The sequence below is a fragment of the Gigantopelta aegis genome, chromosome 15 (assembly GCF_016097555.1).
Source record: "Gigantopelta aegis isolate Gae_Host chromosome 15, Gae_host_genome, whole genome shotgun sequence".
NCBI lineage: Eukaryota > Metazoa > Mollusca > Gastropoda > Neomphalida > Peltospiridae > Gigantopelta > Gigantopelta aegis.
The window spans coordinates 26,893,641-26,910,524 of record NC_054713.1 but is presented as its reverse complement, the minus strand read 5'-3'; the positions used below and the strand labels follow the sequence as shown (position 1 = coordinate 26,910,524).

Genomic DNA, 16,884 nt, shown 5'->3' with positions numbered 1-16,884 from the left:
AAATTTATGGGATTTTTTTCTTCACTGGAATTTAAAGATGTTTTCAAATTTAGATAATACATAAAGAACGCGAATCAACGTTTATGGCGTCGTTAATTGCGTCATATATTATTACTTCGCTGACAATTACCCGACTGCTAACTCAGCTCATCTATAGACGTACGGGCTCCTATTTTTTGTAAGGGAGTAGGCTGGCTTTTGCCGGAATTGAACGAAAATGTCCGAATCTGGATAACAACATTTATTGATGTTAGCATGTCTGTTATACAAATTCGTTGTTAATAATTATTGCTTACAACCTTATCTGCAGAAACCTATTGCCTTGAAATACAAACATATTTTGAGTAAATATAGATTATCTTCCCATAATCTCTTTATAAAAACGGGCAGATACCACAATATTGACAGGAATAATAGAATTTGTCGTCTGTGCAATATGAATGTAGTAGAAGACGAATATCACTTTGTTCTAGTGTGTCCTTTCTTCAGTAACATAAGAGATAAATATATTAAACCCTTTTATTACAATAAACCATCAACATTTTAAATTAACGCAACTACTGTCCAGCGACAATTCAAAACAGCTAATTAAATTGTGTAAATATTTGAAAACTGCTACCACGCATAGAACAGACAACATTGATACATGACATATGTTATTATTGTATATTATTGCTATGCATGCACTACCAATTAACAATAGAATTTTATCGAATGTAACCCAATGCTACATACCATTCCCCGCAGTGTGCACATTATATTATTTTATATATAAATATGTATGTATGCCTACAAAATGTATATTTTTTGGCAAAAAAAAAAGAAAAAAAAAGAAAGTTGAGCATTACTGCCAAACAACTAAATTTATATAAGGTAGCAAGCGAATCACTACGGATTTTTACATGGAATACAACTAATTTTGAGGGTAGAATGATGGAAATGCATAGGAAAAATGTCTCAGGTTAGCATATTTTCCGAATATCTGTATCATTTTTGTCCGAATTTGAGGTTTCGCTCCAGCACTAAGGCATATGCATGCTAGGGTTAGCCATTAGAAGTGCAATATTAAACGTTGTGATTGGGTAAGGTCGGCAAATAACAAGTAAACAAAGAGCCAGCTTTGATTGTTTAAAGTATTGTACACATACACTATATGCATGCCACTGTGTTTACTTGGAGCTTTGTTTTAAAGTCACTTGATATACAGCAGTCTGAGATAAGGGTTGGCCGAGGTATTTGTATTAGTTACGAATGTGAAACGTTTATTTAGCAAAATAAAGAGTAAACAAAAGTAAAGATAAACTTTAAGCTATTAAACGATTCGGGCTGTCACATACGATTACGAACAGAACGCTAGCGAATACAAACGGCAGAGTACAACAAAAGCTTTTGCATCAGTGGGAACCCCAGAAAACCGTACTCTTCTGAAAACCGGACATTTTACTTGGTCCCTTGGATGCCCGGGTTCGGGGGATTCACTGTACATGGAAACATAGCAATAATTGAAAAAAAAAACCCATACAAATCACCGTTCTACATGCATTGCCCCCCCCCCCCCCCCCCCTCCCGCACGTATAAAAGATCCACAAATCAATGGACCTGACACCTAAGGGTGTGAACGTTAAAAGTTAATTTTTGTTTTTGTTTTAACGGTCATTGTATGTCAAATATTTTGTAATTCGGAAACCTGCTACATTTTATCATTAGTAGCAAGAGATATTTTATTATGCACCATCACACAGACATAGCTCGAGTGTCCTCTAGCCCTGCTGGTTTCGAAACCAACATATAATATAAACAACGAGATATAGCCCAGTGGGTATCGATCCTAGACTGACCGCGCATTAGGCGAACGCTTTACCACTGGGCTACGACCCGCCCTTAAACTATCTTTAAGTACTATAGTATGACTATGAGGCAAGGACTAAAACTTCTACGACTCCCAAATTCTTCCTTTAATTAGGTAACTGCAAGTAACGAAAGCTTTGATTGGACGGGTGCGCCGAATCACCGTCACTGTGGGGTGCCTACTCGTGCAGCCTGCCGCTGTGGTCCATTTACCTTCCGCTGTTATTCTCCGTGACACTTTTTTGTGTAACCGCTGATTATGATGACGGCGTTACGTCATAGGAAGTCATGTACCTGATCAAGGCTAACCCCGCCTCGTGGCTATTGTATCCAATGAAAACGCATTAGTGCGCATGACTTGCACGAGCGATTGGAAGCACTGGTTTTTCATAATGTTACGTGTTTGTAGGGACTGTGTTTTCGGCCCGAGGTCATTTTACGCCGGTGGTGTGAAATCGACTTTTAATCGAATTATCAAGAGGTTAATTCATTGTGCTTTTGTACAAAGGTGTTTTAATTGGACCTGAGGTGATTGTCGTTTATAGAAAGGCGTGAAGGAAAATAAAACACACACCACCTGTCTTAATCTAGTTCATATTGAAAAATACGAAAATAAAAGTAAATGTTTTTACATTTGGCGAAACGTGCCCCACCTCAACTTGAAGAGCAAACGTTTTTCTTTACAAGTTTTGTCCTATTCTATAAATAAGGTAAACATTTATCTTGTGCCCCCTCACTAGAGACTCTGGCCCCTCTACTAGAAATTGTGCTACCCCTTCCACCACTCTAGCCCGACTACTCTTACTCTTACTCAGGAGACTTTATATATACTGAAATCAAGCTGCCAAAACAGTTTTCTATAATGCATACGTTGTTCCAATTCTCGACTTTGCTGCTACTGTTTGGGGACACTGTGCTAAGGAACAAGTGGTTCAAATTCTAAAAATGCAAAAACGTGCAATGAGAATAATTTTAAACAAACCATTAATAACTCTATCTAAAGACATGTTCAGCGAACTAAATAGTTTACCTTTACCTGACAGAATAAAATACCACATCGGCATAATGGTATATAAAGCACTAAATGGCATCTACCCAGAATACATTACATCTCTCCTTACACCAATACCTGAAACCTGTAATTATAACCTAAGATCCTCTAACAAAAACAAACTTCAGCTACCAAGGCCTCATACTGAACTATATAAAAAATCCTCCAGTTACTCAGGTGTTCAGATATGGAATACAATACTCCTTGATATTAGACACCAGAAGTCAGTTGCGAACTTTAAATGCAGCCTGAAACAATATTTCATGGACGTTTATTTGGCTGATTAGTTTTAATTCTATATAATAATTATGTTTTGAGACTTTAGTGTCAATATTACACAACTAACAGATATCTGTTAAATATAAGATTTCTCTAGTCAGTATGTATGTATGCATTTGTTATAATAGTATAGTACTGAGTATACATGCATTTTCTTTTCCAGTGTGTCAATGTATTGCTGAGGGCCTAGTGGAAGATTAGCTTGTGCTAAACCTGTCACCCTTATTATTATTATTATTATTATTAAGACCAACCAGTGCACCACAACTGGTCAAAGGCCGTGGTATGTGCTTTCGTATCTGTGGGAAAGTGCATATAAAAGATCTCTTTCTGCATTAGGAAAAATGTAGTGGGGTTCCTCTGATGACTACGAGTCAGAATTACGAAATGTTTGACATCCAGTGTGTTCCAGTCGTGTCGTTGATCAAAACAAACAAACGTTTTTTTAACTTACCGTAAAAGAGAGCAAGACGGACATTTGGACAGTTATAATGCTCTCTTACTTTCAGAGACAAATCTAAACCAAAATCATTAAATATGCGCCTACCACATGGTGGTCAAAGATTCTCGCCCTAAATACAACAATAATCCTATGTTTGACGTTAAATACGCGAGAGAGCATTATAACTGTGTAAATGTCCGTCCTGCTTTCTTACTGTCAGCGTGCTCGACTGCCACCACTCCAGATATCGTTCCCACGGGTCTGATATACGACCTGTATGTAGGTCTACTCGTGTAGTTTGTGTTTACGTAGTATAACTATGACGTATTTGTATGCTTCAGTATTACGTCAGTTGTCTATATTTATGAGTTTCATGAAATAATCTACATCAGCATGGTGTGTTTTTGTTTTTGTTTGGGTTTTTTTGTGATACAGATTTATACATTTTTATAAACACGAGCAACATGTGGAAAATAGTTATTTACAACCATTGACGTGACTTCTGTTACCCCGCCCCCCAACCATTTTCGTTTTCTAAATATGAGAATAGCTAACTCTAATATCGACAGTTAAGGAATTATACGGTAGCATAGCATGCATATATATATATATATATATATATATATATATATATATATATATATATATATATACATACATACACACACACACACACACACACACACACACACACACACACATATATATATATATATATATATATATATATATATATATATATATATATACACACATACATCCACACAAAAATTCTGAGATGTTGTTTTATAGTATCTCATCATGTCTAGTTACACCAAGTGAACATAACGACGTAAATAAGAGGACAAACAACACGACAGTTTAATTATTACGTCGTGTTGACATGATAAATGAAGTTTACACGATGTGTCGACATGATGTATCACGATACGTCTACTTAAAGGGTATTTTTATTACATAGTTTGCAATATTCTTTTGATACTTCAGCAATATAAAACGCTGACGCAATGAATAAATTAATGACATATTTAGTGAATGGATAAATGAAAGGATGGATGGATAGATGGATGGATGAATGAATGAATGAATGAACTAAGGCTACTCTTAACACGAGAAAGAGAATCTAAGATTTGCGCGTAACAAAGAAAATAAAAGTGGATGATATAGTTCGAATTCTTAAGTACACCCCCCAATCTCTGACTTCCATTGGATGGAATATTTCTGTTGTTCTGTATACAGTATCTGTAACATATATATATATATATATATATATATATATATATATTATATGACTGATATGGTCCAATACTTATACTTTAACGGGGTGACAAACAATTTTTTTTACCAATCCTGTTAGTGTGATTTCCCTTCACATTCGGATACATATTCATTTGATAATCATTTCGCTTGTAAAGACTTACCCACGATCACCTGATACATATACAATAATTATTAATATTATATTGTATTAGTCATCCATTTTTGACTCCCAGTCGCGTAATGCTTTCAGAAAGAGTCAAACAACAATCAGTAAGCTGAAAACAATATACCACCAAGAAACAACTTTACGTCTATTTCTGGTTAATCATTTATATAAAGTAATGCTTATCCGACCCATTGTTTCAATGAACCGCGCCATTGTGTGCAGAAAATGGAACAATAAAATTACTGTATACTAAATACTATAGTATATACTATTTCATTCAGCCAAGATTCATTGTCAGCCAATCTTCATCTTTTATCTGCTATTTCACAAGTCATGAGCGATATGCATCCTCTATTTGGAATATTACTTTAAAACATATATCTGAATGCAATTAGTGTACGTCTTCAGTCTCTATATCATGCACATATTACATTTTGACGTTAATATAACCAGATGTGTTAAACATGTAAAAAAAAAAAAAAAACCCAAACTACGGTGTTCTGTAGTTTATAAATTCAAACAGTAAAATAAAATACACAATTTAATAGAAAAGAACCAATGATTTTTATGTCATACAACATACTTTAATACCATTTTGTTTACAGTAGAATTAACATATAGTTTAATTTAATCGAAACGGGTAACTGACAATAGTGTCGTTTCATTGTCGGTTAATACTTAAAGCATGACCATGGTCGCCACACGGGCAATAACTGATTATTGTTACGAGAAGATGGCGCCTTGTCAGTGTTCATTAGCAGTGATTTATTTCGCAAACATTGTTCAGTATTTTCCATATCAGCAATGTACCCGTTTCTCTTTTCCGATGTACGACATTCCATATTGACACTGACCATATGTTTGTCAGTTTGGTGGCACGAATGTATCTCGCCAGTTCTTGGACAAAAACCCGTGTCTTTTGACTGTCGATTTGCAGGAAGTTCCACTTCATCAGTATATACAATTTCTTTTGGGTAATCTTCCTTGGTGACGGTTTTCACAAGATATTCTGCGTAAGACTTTCGAAGGTTTTCATCATCAGAACAAAGTTTCATTGACTGGTTTTGATTCAAACGTTCCGCTCTTCGTCTGCTATAAGACGATTGACTGCGTGAATCGTTGTCGTGAGTGGGTGGCGATGTCGACAGGGAACATGACGTATGTTGCGGAGTGTTCACCGTTTCTCCAACTACCTGGTTCGTGAGTTCGGGTATCGCTTTTCTTTGTACGTTTGTTAACATATTTCCTATCAGCGAATGTAGGTCACTCTGGGTGGTGAGTTTCTTTGCCAGTTGCTGAAGACTTTGTAGACACGCGACGTAGCCTACTGTATAGGCCCTCGAGTCATTGCCGTCTGCAAGAAGAAATCAAATATTCTATACAGTGGACATTCAATAAGGCACCACCTAGTTTTGACCATATTATTTGTACTTCGCAAGTAATTATGACCATTTCATGGACCAAAAACACCAACATTAATGTTCTTGCGCATAAAGAGGATATTGAAAAACACAGACAGCAAGTAACATTGACATTGCATCAATATTTAATGTATTCTAGTGGATTTGATAGAAACCGTAAAGTTGTATGAAAATATAGAGATATTAACTATGGAGTTGTCATAACAATAATGTGGTTGTCAATGGTCAATTATTCATGTCATCTTGGTAACCATGGAGTTGACATAACAATTATGTGGTTGTCAATAGTAAGTTATTCATGTCATCTTGGTAACCATGGAGTTCACATAACAATTATGTGGTTGCCAATGGTCAGTTATTCATGTCATCTTGGTAACCATGGAGTTGACATAACAATTAAGTGCTTGTCAATGGTCAGTTATTCATGTCATCTTGGTAACCATGGAGTTGACATAACAATTATGTTCTTGTCAATGGTCAATTATTCATTATTCATGTCATCTTGGTAACCATGGAGTTGATATAACAATAATGTGGTTGTCAATGGTCAGTTATTCATGTCATCTTGGTGAATACTCAGTAGATACAGAGTATGTAAACATTGTCATTACCAGGGCTGCGTTCAGCCAGATCGAGCAGAAAAAGGTCCGCTAGACTGATTTATGCGCTTCACGGTAAACCAAATAGCCACGTCGGGAACCAATCAAATAGTTCGCGAATGTTAGCGAAATGTTTGCTTGCTGAACGTAGGGCTGGTATAACCCCCATCAGCACAGACAACTTCTTTTTTTGCTTCCAATACAATTTGGGTGGCGCTTAAGTACAATGCAATTTTCAGGTGTATATATATATATATATATATATATATATATATATATATATATATATATATATATATATATATATATCCTGCCCTAGCTGATTGTACCCTACTCTACCCTGTATTTGACTGTTCTTTTCATAGATGCGTTTCGTATGATGTGTGCATTTGTAACCTGAACAAAGCGAGAAATTAAAATTTCATTCTTTGTGGAGCAGCGATATTCTTTACCGTGGGTACGTATTCTTGTTTTATTTGTGACCAATGTTTTTTTTCTCTCCCAAATTGCGCATAAAATCGAACATGTTTGTTATTACCAAAACACTTTTCCTTCTTTCTTTTTGTCTTCAAGCCAAACTAAACTTATTTACAAAAGCACCGTTGATTGATTGATTGATTGAAAACATATTTCATTGCATAAACAACAAAAGAATTGCGCACGCGTTTGCCAGCACCGTTAGTGAAGACTGCGACGGATTATAATTTAATTTTACTAATACAACGTAATTTTATTACATCATTAAAATTTCGTTGGAAGGTTGCACTACTGATGTATAGTGTCCCATTTGTGGGACGGGTTGTTTTCTCCACATTGACATTTGTGTTAGAATGTTAGCAAACATTATTAAGTAAAGATTATTACTTTCAAAATAGCGGCCAACAAACAAAAAAAAACCGTGAACGTACGGCAACAACGCAAAATGTGGAGTTAGATAAGGCAAAATTTATATATATATATATTTAAAATCATTATACATAAACTATGTCTATGAAGCTATATTTTAGAAATGGAGAATAACACATGAGTGGCCGTTAAATACCATTTATCTTACAACTAGTTGTATCTAACGAGCGAAAGCAAGTTTGATACTTTTTTAAATTGTGAGATAAATGGTATCTAAAGGACACGATTTTATTATTCTATTTCCTACATATCCCCAAAAACCAGGTTTTAAGCAAACTTTAACATCTTTTTTTACTAAATGTTATTTACAGCCCTTGCACTTGTAGCTGACTTACGCGTCACAGACACATGCATTTCAGGTTAACTATACGTTACAGTCTAATCGATTTCCATCGTGTAGTTTTTCATTGGATGTATGCCATCACATAGAAGCAGCCAGTCGTATGTCTTGAAATTGTTAACACACGTACATGTGCTAACAACCATGTGTAACCAAAAATAACGCAAGGTGTTCTCACCAACGGGTGTGTAAGAAACATCCGAGAGGGCATGCATAATGGGCTTAACTTTCATCACTGAAACGAAGTTATTAATATACATTATGTAATATTGTCGCCACTTATATTTATTATACACTCGCATTAAAAGGTTCCTTTGCACGAAATAAAACGGTCTCAAATTAATTGTACACATTGTTAAAGTGGCAGACCCTAATTTTAATATATGAAAATGGACACCAAGTATGGTTAATCGACAAACCTCTAACACATTTGGATAAAGTTACAATAAAGTTAAACAAGAGTCTATGTCGTTGAAACGGTGAAATATCCTTTTAAATATATACCAGAGCTCGTCTCCACGGGATATATTTCTCAGATGCACGTGTGTTTTTAAATATACGAAAAATGCATTTCGTGGAATTAGAATTACAACCAGGAAGACATGGATAATCTAAACAATATAGTCTAAGTAATGTCTCATTTTAATTATTAAAACGGCTCTAATAGTGAAAAATGCACGATAGTGTGTAAAAACTAGGATTTGTCACTTTAATGGTGGAAATACGTGACTCGTGTTGGACGCATAATTTTGAAAATCGTCTCATAAAGTTAACATAAAACCAATAAATATTGTTTTAAAAACGATTTTATGTTTTCCTTCACTGCCCTTGAGCAATTACCTTGTGCATTACATGCATACAGGAGTGTGTTCGTGTGAGTATATATATATATATACATGTATAGGACAGGGCCTAGGAACATGACAAACGTGTACCCGTTTTTTTTGTTCTGTTTGCAGTAAACTATGTTTTCAATCAAGTGTCAAATACCTGTTCTCTTTTCTTTCAGATATGCCACTGTTCTCTCCAGAACTTCCGCCTTCTCCAGCTTGACTGCGCTCACCTGGAATACGACACGTAAAATCTCCTTCAGGGCAGGTGTTTTTTCTTAGAGACATGTTAACATGGCTCCGACTAGTAGAACCGTTTAAATTACTAATAGTGTAGGTTATTTGGCGTTTCTTGTTTACAATATCACTGTATATGCAATGTGTTTCTGGACCGTATTTCACAAAACATCGTAAGCCTAGTTTTGCACGTAAACGTAAATCAACGACTACTACACAATTCTTATTACTACTAACAGTATAACTAATATAGATTGAAGTGTACATATTTCATTTTCGCTAGTTCTTAAAATGCTCCATCTGCCATAATGATGTAATTTTCTGCGTAAAATAGATGAGAAAACGCACGACAGGTATAACTGCTAGTAGCAGACGTAAACTTGCGATGTTTTGCACGTAAACGTAACATTACGACTAAACCACAATTCTTATTACTATTATAGTACAATAAATACAGTTAGAAGTACACATATTTTATTTTATTTTGCCTTTATAATGTTCCATCTTCCGTAATGATGTAATTTTCTGCGTAAAAATAGATGACAAACACGTGTAAACGTATGGCCGGTATAACTGCTAGTCGCAGACGTAAACTTGCGTTGCTTTGTGAAATTGGCCCCAAAACAAATGTTATTGCGACACCTGACGGCGTAAGCTACTTCTACCAAAGAAAAGCAAGAAATCCTTTATATGTGTTGTACAGAGGACAGCAAATACCATTATACCGTTCGTGGTGAGCGGAGAACAATCGTTCACCAAACAGGATCGATCATTCATTCATTCATTTCAACTTATTTTTGTGCTCATATCCATTTAAGGTTCAAACACGCTTTCATGGGCACACACCTCAACTATCTGGGCTGTCTGTCCAGGACAATGGGCTAGTTGTTACTGGTTAGTGGTTAGTGAGAGAGAAGAGGGTGCAATTGTCTTACACCTACCCATTGAGTCGTTAAAACTCACTTTGGGTTGGAGCCGGTACCGGGATGCGAACCCTGTACCTACCAGCCTTATGTCCGATGGCTTAACCACGACGCCACCGAGCCGTTGCGGACCGATCCTTTGAGATGCACCGATAACGAACGAACCTTGTGGCAAAGGAAAGACTAATATTCTTCGCTTGGACAAATGTCACTTGCAACTCTATGGGTGTGTCCAAGACAGGCGTGATTGAATCTTCCGTCAGCCCAAATACGTGTCAAACGATTGTTTGATTGTTTGATTTATTTGGAAACAATAAAGGCTGCTTTCTAATCTTTTTTTTATCCCACCTTCTCTTTGAAGTTCTGACAGAAATATGTGTGGAATTATGGCCAGAAGGATATACGTGTTTGATATAATTAAGTTATTATCGTGTATTATATAGTTTGTTATCATACAGTAAATGTCGTACTACAAAGAGGATATTTAATGTTTTTTTGTCAAATATGATTTATATCTCATCGAATGAAGTTTGCAATCATATCTTAAGAGTCGCGCTTGCAAACTTCACTTTACCTTTATTTTTAAAATGCCAGCAGCAAAATAGTTCAGGCTTTCTTACAGTGAAAATAACACTTTCTACAGTGACGATAACACATTTTAGAGTGAAATTATGTTATTTTAGCCCGACCGCACGCAGGACAATGTGTCTGTCTCCCCCCCCCCCCCCCCCCCCCGCTCTCGCTCTCTCTCTCTCTCTCTTCTCTCTCTCTCTCTCTCTCTCTCTCTCTCTCTCTCTCTCTCTCTATATATATATATATATATATTTGGTCAAGAGAGAAAGAGAGAGAGAGAGAGAGAGATTATATATATATATTTGGTCAAGAAAGAGAGAGAGAGAGATTATATATATATATATTTGGTCAAGAGAGAAAGAGAGACTATATATATATATTTGGTCGAGAGAGAGAGAGAGAGAGAGAGAGAGAGAGAGAGAGAGAGAGAGAGAGATATATATATATATATATATTTGGTCAAGAGAAAAAGAGAGAGAGAGATATATATATATATATATATATATTTGGGAGAGAGAGAGAGAGAGAGAGAGAGAGAGAGAGAGAGAGAGAGAGAGAGAGAGAGAGAGAGAGAGAGAGATATATATATATATATATATATATATATATATATATATATATTTGGTCAAGAGAGAAAGAGAGAGAGAGAGAGAGATTATATATATATATATATATATATATATATATATATATATATATATATATATATTTGGTCAAGAGAGAGAGAGAGAGAGAGAGAGAGAGAGAGAGAGAGAGAGAGAGATTATATATATATATATATATATATATATTTGGTCAAGAGAGAGAGAGATTAAATATATATATATATTTGGTCAAGAGAGAAAGAGAGAGAGATTATATATATATATATATATCTGGTCAAGAGAGAAAGAGAGAGAGAGAGAGTCGTCTCGACCAAATAGTCATAGTTTAAAATGTATTGATGTGTTATTAAACAAACATTCCTTTTCTTTCCTTCCAAACAGTCGAGGATTCATTAAACAAACATTCCTTTCTATAAGTTATATAGAGCACCACGCCCACATCTCTCCCAAATAAGACTTCAGTGATCACGCACCCCGAGTTATTTGTTGTGCGTACACCTTTTAACTCAACATGAGAGCCTCCTACAGCGACTGTCACCGCTTATAGAACGATCAGTATTGCGTTCTCTTTGACTGATGTCTTCGCGTAGACCCACGACATGAGTGACGTCTGACGTGTCAGTGGTTCTCTCACAAATGTCAGCCTTCACGTGGAAAAGAAAAAAACACAACAGACACAAATATGCTGAGTGTGTCAAATTTTACATTGCTCATGACAAGTCGACGTTTTATTATTGCTGTGGTGTCACTTTGGAAGTTGTTATTGTTCAAATGTAAATCTTTATATTATTCCACCCACACACCTACATGTATATCTCAGTATCCAGGGTTTAGACTATCATTCGCCAAATCATCAAATGCGAGTTAAAAGTTAATTTAGTGAATATATTTCATTATTTATCTTTATTTATTCAACAAAATGCTAATTCGAAAATCGCATGGTGTTTTTTGTAGGTATACCGCCATCTTGGCTGACTATTTTGCCTGGGTAATGATTTGTCGACACACATTAATACTTCAAACAGACCATCTCGGAATATTTCGAACCAGGCATCATGTTTCACAATAGTAACATCTCGGCCTTTTTCGTTACTTCTCGGCACAAATGTGTTAATCAGCCACGGATTTCATTTAGAGCATATCGGCCTTTTGACGCATTGAAAACAAAAATATACATGACTGCTCCATGACTGATGAGAGATGTCAAGTAAATAAATAATAAAAAATAATAATAAACAGCTTCAAAGTTACTTCAGCTAAACCCTGTGGCACTCACAGGAAATCTATTATATATCGAGTACAGAAATATCAAAGAGACTGTTCAACAATTTCGTAACGCAAAATGTGTTGTGTTTTTTTTTTTTTTTTTTTTTTTTTAAATAACGTAAAATAACGTTTTGTAACTCTGTTAAAACCTATTTCCTCTCTAAAATTGTGTGCCGCTCGTCCTTCGCTTTTACTGTGATAATAGCGTAATTCGACCAATATTATTACATATTCTTTTGGTATTTTTTATGTTCGGTATGGTAATAAGTACTAGATAAAAAAAAACCCATATATATGTTAGAAAACAAATCACTGACTGGCTACGTTTTGCTTTATAAGTAAATTGAGACAATTGTTTTTAAAACGTTACGTAACTGTTGACAAACACCACCTACCCTCCACCGCTAAGCATTCCTTTATACTCCTCCGACACCACCTACCCCCCCCCCCCCCCGATCGCTACGTAATATATTGTTGAACGACAACGAAATTAGAGATGTTCCGAAGATCAGTTATAATCGAACATTGATCGGTTTGACTCTACCGACGTGATGATCGATTATGAAAATCGATAATCGATTGTGTGGGAAATTGTCAACTATAATTGTTCCCCCAGTTCACATGATGGATTTAAAGGGACAGACCCTACTTTTCAAACACTAAGGTATATTTTTCACTATTAGAGCCGTTTATGACCACTGAAATCAAACATTACTTTAATATATGTTATTGTTTAGATTGTTCATTGTTGTACCTCCGAAGTGTTTTTGGTCATCTTGGTGTTTATAATACCACAAAATGCATTTTTCACATTTTTAAAAACGCACGTACGTCTTAGAAATAGCGGTTATGGAGTCGTGTTTTAGTTTACTTTTAAGGGTATTTCAACATCATAGACTCTTGATTCACTCTGTTGTATCCAAATTTGTTACAGGTTTGTAAATTAACCAAACTTAGTGTCCATTTTTACAGGTTGAAACTAGGGTCTAGGTGAAAAATATGCCTTAGTGTTTAAAGACTAGGATCTGTCCCTTTAATGTAAATATACATACATTGGTGTTGGTGGCTGTCTTCGTGTGTTACAGTACATCACGAAAACGGGTACTAACTATTTATTAAAGGTCAAGTTAGAGATTTGCAGTGTATCCAGGTGAACATGGCAACAGATGCATGGTTCCTATAATTCAAATCTTTCTTATATTCAAATAATTCTTACCGACAGGGTAATCGAAAGTTGATCAGTTGGTGCAAACCGATTAAAACTGTCTGAAATTGAAACCGATTCCCATCACTATCCAAACACGAAGTAAAGATAAGTTTAATGGTAGACTCAGAGTACCAACTGCCAGCAGAAACTTGGCCAACTTTCTGCTGTCACTTCTACGTCGGTCCAGTTGCTAGTCTGAGCGCTCTTACAAATCGTATCCGATTCAAACAAGAAAGTTGTTGAGTGAGCGCGCACTCAACTCAACGCGACGCCCAGTTGTTAGTCTCAGCGCATTCACAACTCAACGCAACCGTCGAATTGGTCAACTTACTCTGGCAGTAGACAGTCTGATATTAAAGGCATATTGTCACAGACCACTGACCTATTTAATGGTCTAACAAAGTATTACCTGAACAAAAATAATTTGATTTGTCCCTAAATGTACTTTATTCAACCATCTCCATAACCACCATACTCCATTTATTAATGATATTTTGTCAACATAATTGAATTATGGCAATGGTCCATAATTCAAAAACTAAAATTGTCGAGAGAGTTGACATGCATTTCACTCCATCATGGTTCAGTTAAGGTGATGCGATAGCTAGATTTGGTTTCCAACAAATAATGTAATTTTTATTTATTATCCATTTTTAGAGAAATAAGGTCCTTAAATCCGTGACAGTATGCCTTTAAAGCACGCGTGTGTTGCGTATTGTCTGTTGCTGTTTACCTGTTCCTCCAGCGGTAAGACTAGTCGCTCGATTTCCGTCAAGTACTGATTAATTCTCGCTCGTCTCCGTCGCTCGGCCACGTGTTTACGAGTCTGAAATCAACAAAGCACTAAATAATGCAAAGTAATTAGACACACGTATTTCCACGGAGGTTCTAGGTGCGCATTACGTTATAAACCCTGTCTTTGTGTATAGTCTCTATATATTCGAAGACAAGCTATATCACACGGTCTGCTTTCCATAACACACCATATCGAGGAATGGTAACCAGAACGGGCTATATCAAGGCCGTACCTTGATCAAAATCCTTGGGGGAGGGGGGGGGGGGGCACTACTTTTTATAAACAAATGAAACACTATACAAATTAAACACTGAGATGTGTATGCTATTTTCTGGAGTAAAACAAGAAGAGATTCTCAGGGGGGTAACTGCCCCCCCCCCTCCCCGTTCCCCCGGAGAGTACGGCCCTGTATATATGGTCAAAGTCATAGTTTTCAGAAGAAGGAGAAGGAGGAGGAGGAGGAGAAGAAGAAAAAAAAGAAGGAGAAGAAGAAAAAGAAGAAGAAGAAGAAAACCCCAAACAGTTTTAATGTTAAAACAATTCCGAAATATTTGGACAGAAACTATTTTTTCATCAGATTATGTAGCTTTGATCAGCTGGCCAAAATAAGTTTCATTTTATAAAGTACTTCACAAAACAAGTTAGATGTCAAAACCTGCTAATATTCAAAATTATTTGATATTATACTTATACAACATACAACATGCATCATGCAACATAATAGTTTTTACCACAACTGTTAAATGACTATTTTGAGTTCACAGACATTTTAAAACACACTTCCAAATAATAAATCCTTATTAACAACTAAAGTTACACCTTGAATAGTTTATATTTTACAATATCAGTTTCCGATTATCCAATGTGTTTCTGGTCGTCCTAATGTTTGTAGTAGCTAGAATTTCGTTTTACTTTCTAATATAATTTTTCGTACGTATGACATTATTTGGAGGTGAAATAAAGTTTAGGCTACTACAAACATTAAGATACCAAGTAACACACTGTGTATACAGGCATTGACATTTTACAAGCCCGTAGCAATGATGTCTGGAGAGGGGCATAGGTTCTAGTGTGTGTGTGTGTGGGGGGGGGGGGGGGGGGGGAGAGCGAGAGAGAGAGAGAGTGAATGAATGAATGAATGAATGAATAGAGAGAATGAATGAATGAATGTTTAACGACACCACAGCAAGAGAGAGAGAGAGAGAGAGAGAGAGAGAGAGAGAGAGAGACACTATATTTTAATCTTTATTTATACAGAGTAGAACCAAAACAAAACAAAACAAAAACAGGAAAAAACCCAGAAAAAACACCGCCTGTACATTCTTGTCGTCAAGCCCACAAGAAAATGTATTTAATCTGCCAATTTAGCTGTTCTGTCAAACGAAAACATATTGCAGTGGCAGCAAAATCAGAACACTCTTTCTAAAACATAGTCAACAGATGCACAAATGGTATATCAAATATTGTGGTATGTACTGTCCTGTATTTGAGAAAATACAAATAAAATATATTTATCTGCTTCCCAGTAAGCAGTAGGCTTTTCGACTAAGTGTCGAAATAACTATAATGTTAAACTGTAGTTTAAATTGTGCTGAGGTATCGCTTAATAAATATTCATTACTTTTCATTGTGAATATAAAACACAAATACATTTAAAAGTCTTACCAGATTGTACGACTGCTCCATGGTGAGTTTAAAACCAAGTGTCGAGTCTTGGTTCTTGGTCTCCCTCTCCTACTGTCCGGCTCAGTCCCACTGATGGATTCAACTTTTTAAAGAAACCCCAGCGTCCAGCTGCGAGAAGTTACGGACCGTGATGCAACTGCACGCGTATTGTAACACAAGATTCGCGGACATAAAATATCATTAAAGATCCATTGTCACTGGGTTTCTTTAAAGTCGCTTCTATTGGCAGGACGCATGGCGGACCTAATGAGGGCTTAACAACCTGTTGCCCCTAGTTAGGGGAATCGTTAAGTGTTACTATTTATAAGGAGTGGTCCTTTTAAAAAAATTAATTTGGGAGAGGAGAGGACAAGAAATCCATGTCCTGGACAGAACTCTCTGGCGAAGTCAGAGGGTGTGCCCACGACAGACGTGCTTGAACAGTTCTCTGATGGAAGCATGCCAAAAAT

General features: G+C 36.1%; 1 protein-coding gene across 1 annotated transcript; it reads right to left on the bottom strand.

Moving 5' to 3' along the window:
* Positions 1-5,018: 5,018 nt before the first annotated feature.
* On the bottom strand, positions 5,019-16,435 carry LOC121389737 (enhancer of split m7 protein-like). Its single transcript, XM_041521388.1, has 5 exons — positions 16,415-16,435; positions 14,687-14,779; positions 9,303-9,375; positions 5,901-6,400; positions 5,019-5,051 (listed from the first exon to the last, which is right to left on the bottom strand). The coding sequence occupies exons 1-5, from the start codon at positions 16,433-16,435 to the stop codon at positions 5,019-5,021; spliced, it is 720 nt and encodes a 239-aa protein (XP_041377322.1).
* Positions 16,436-16,884: the final 449 nt, after the last annotated feature.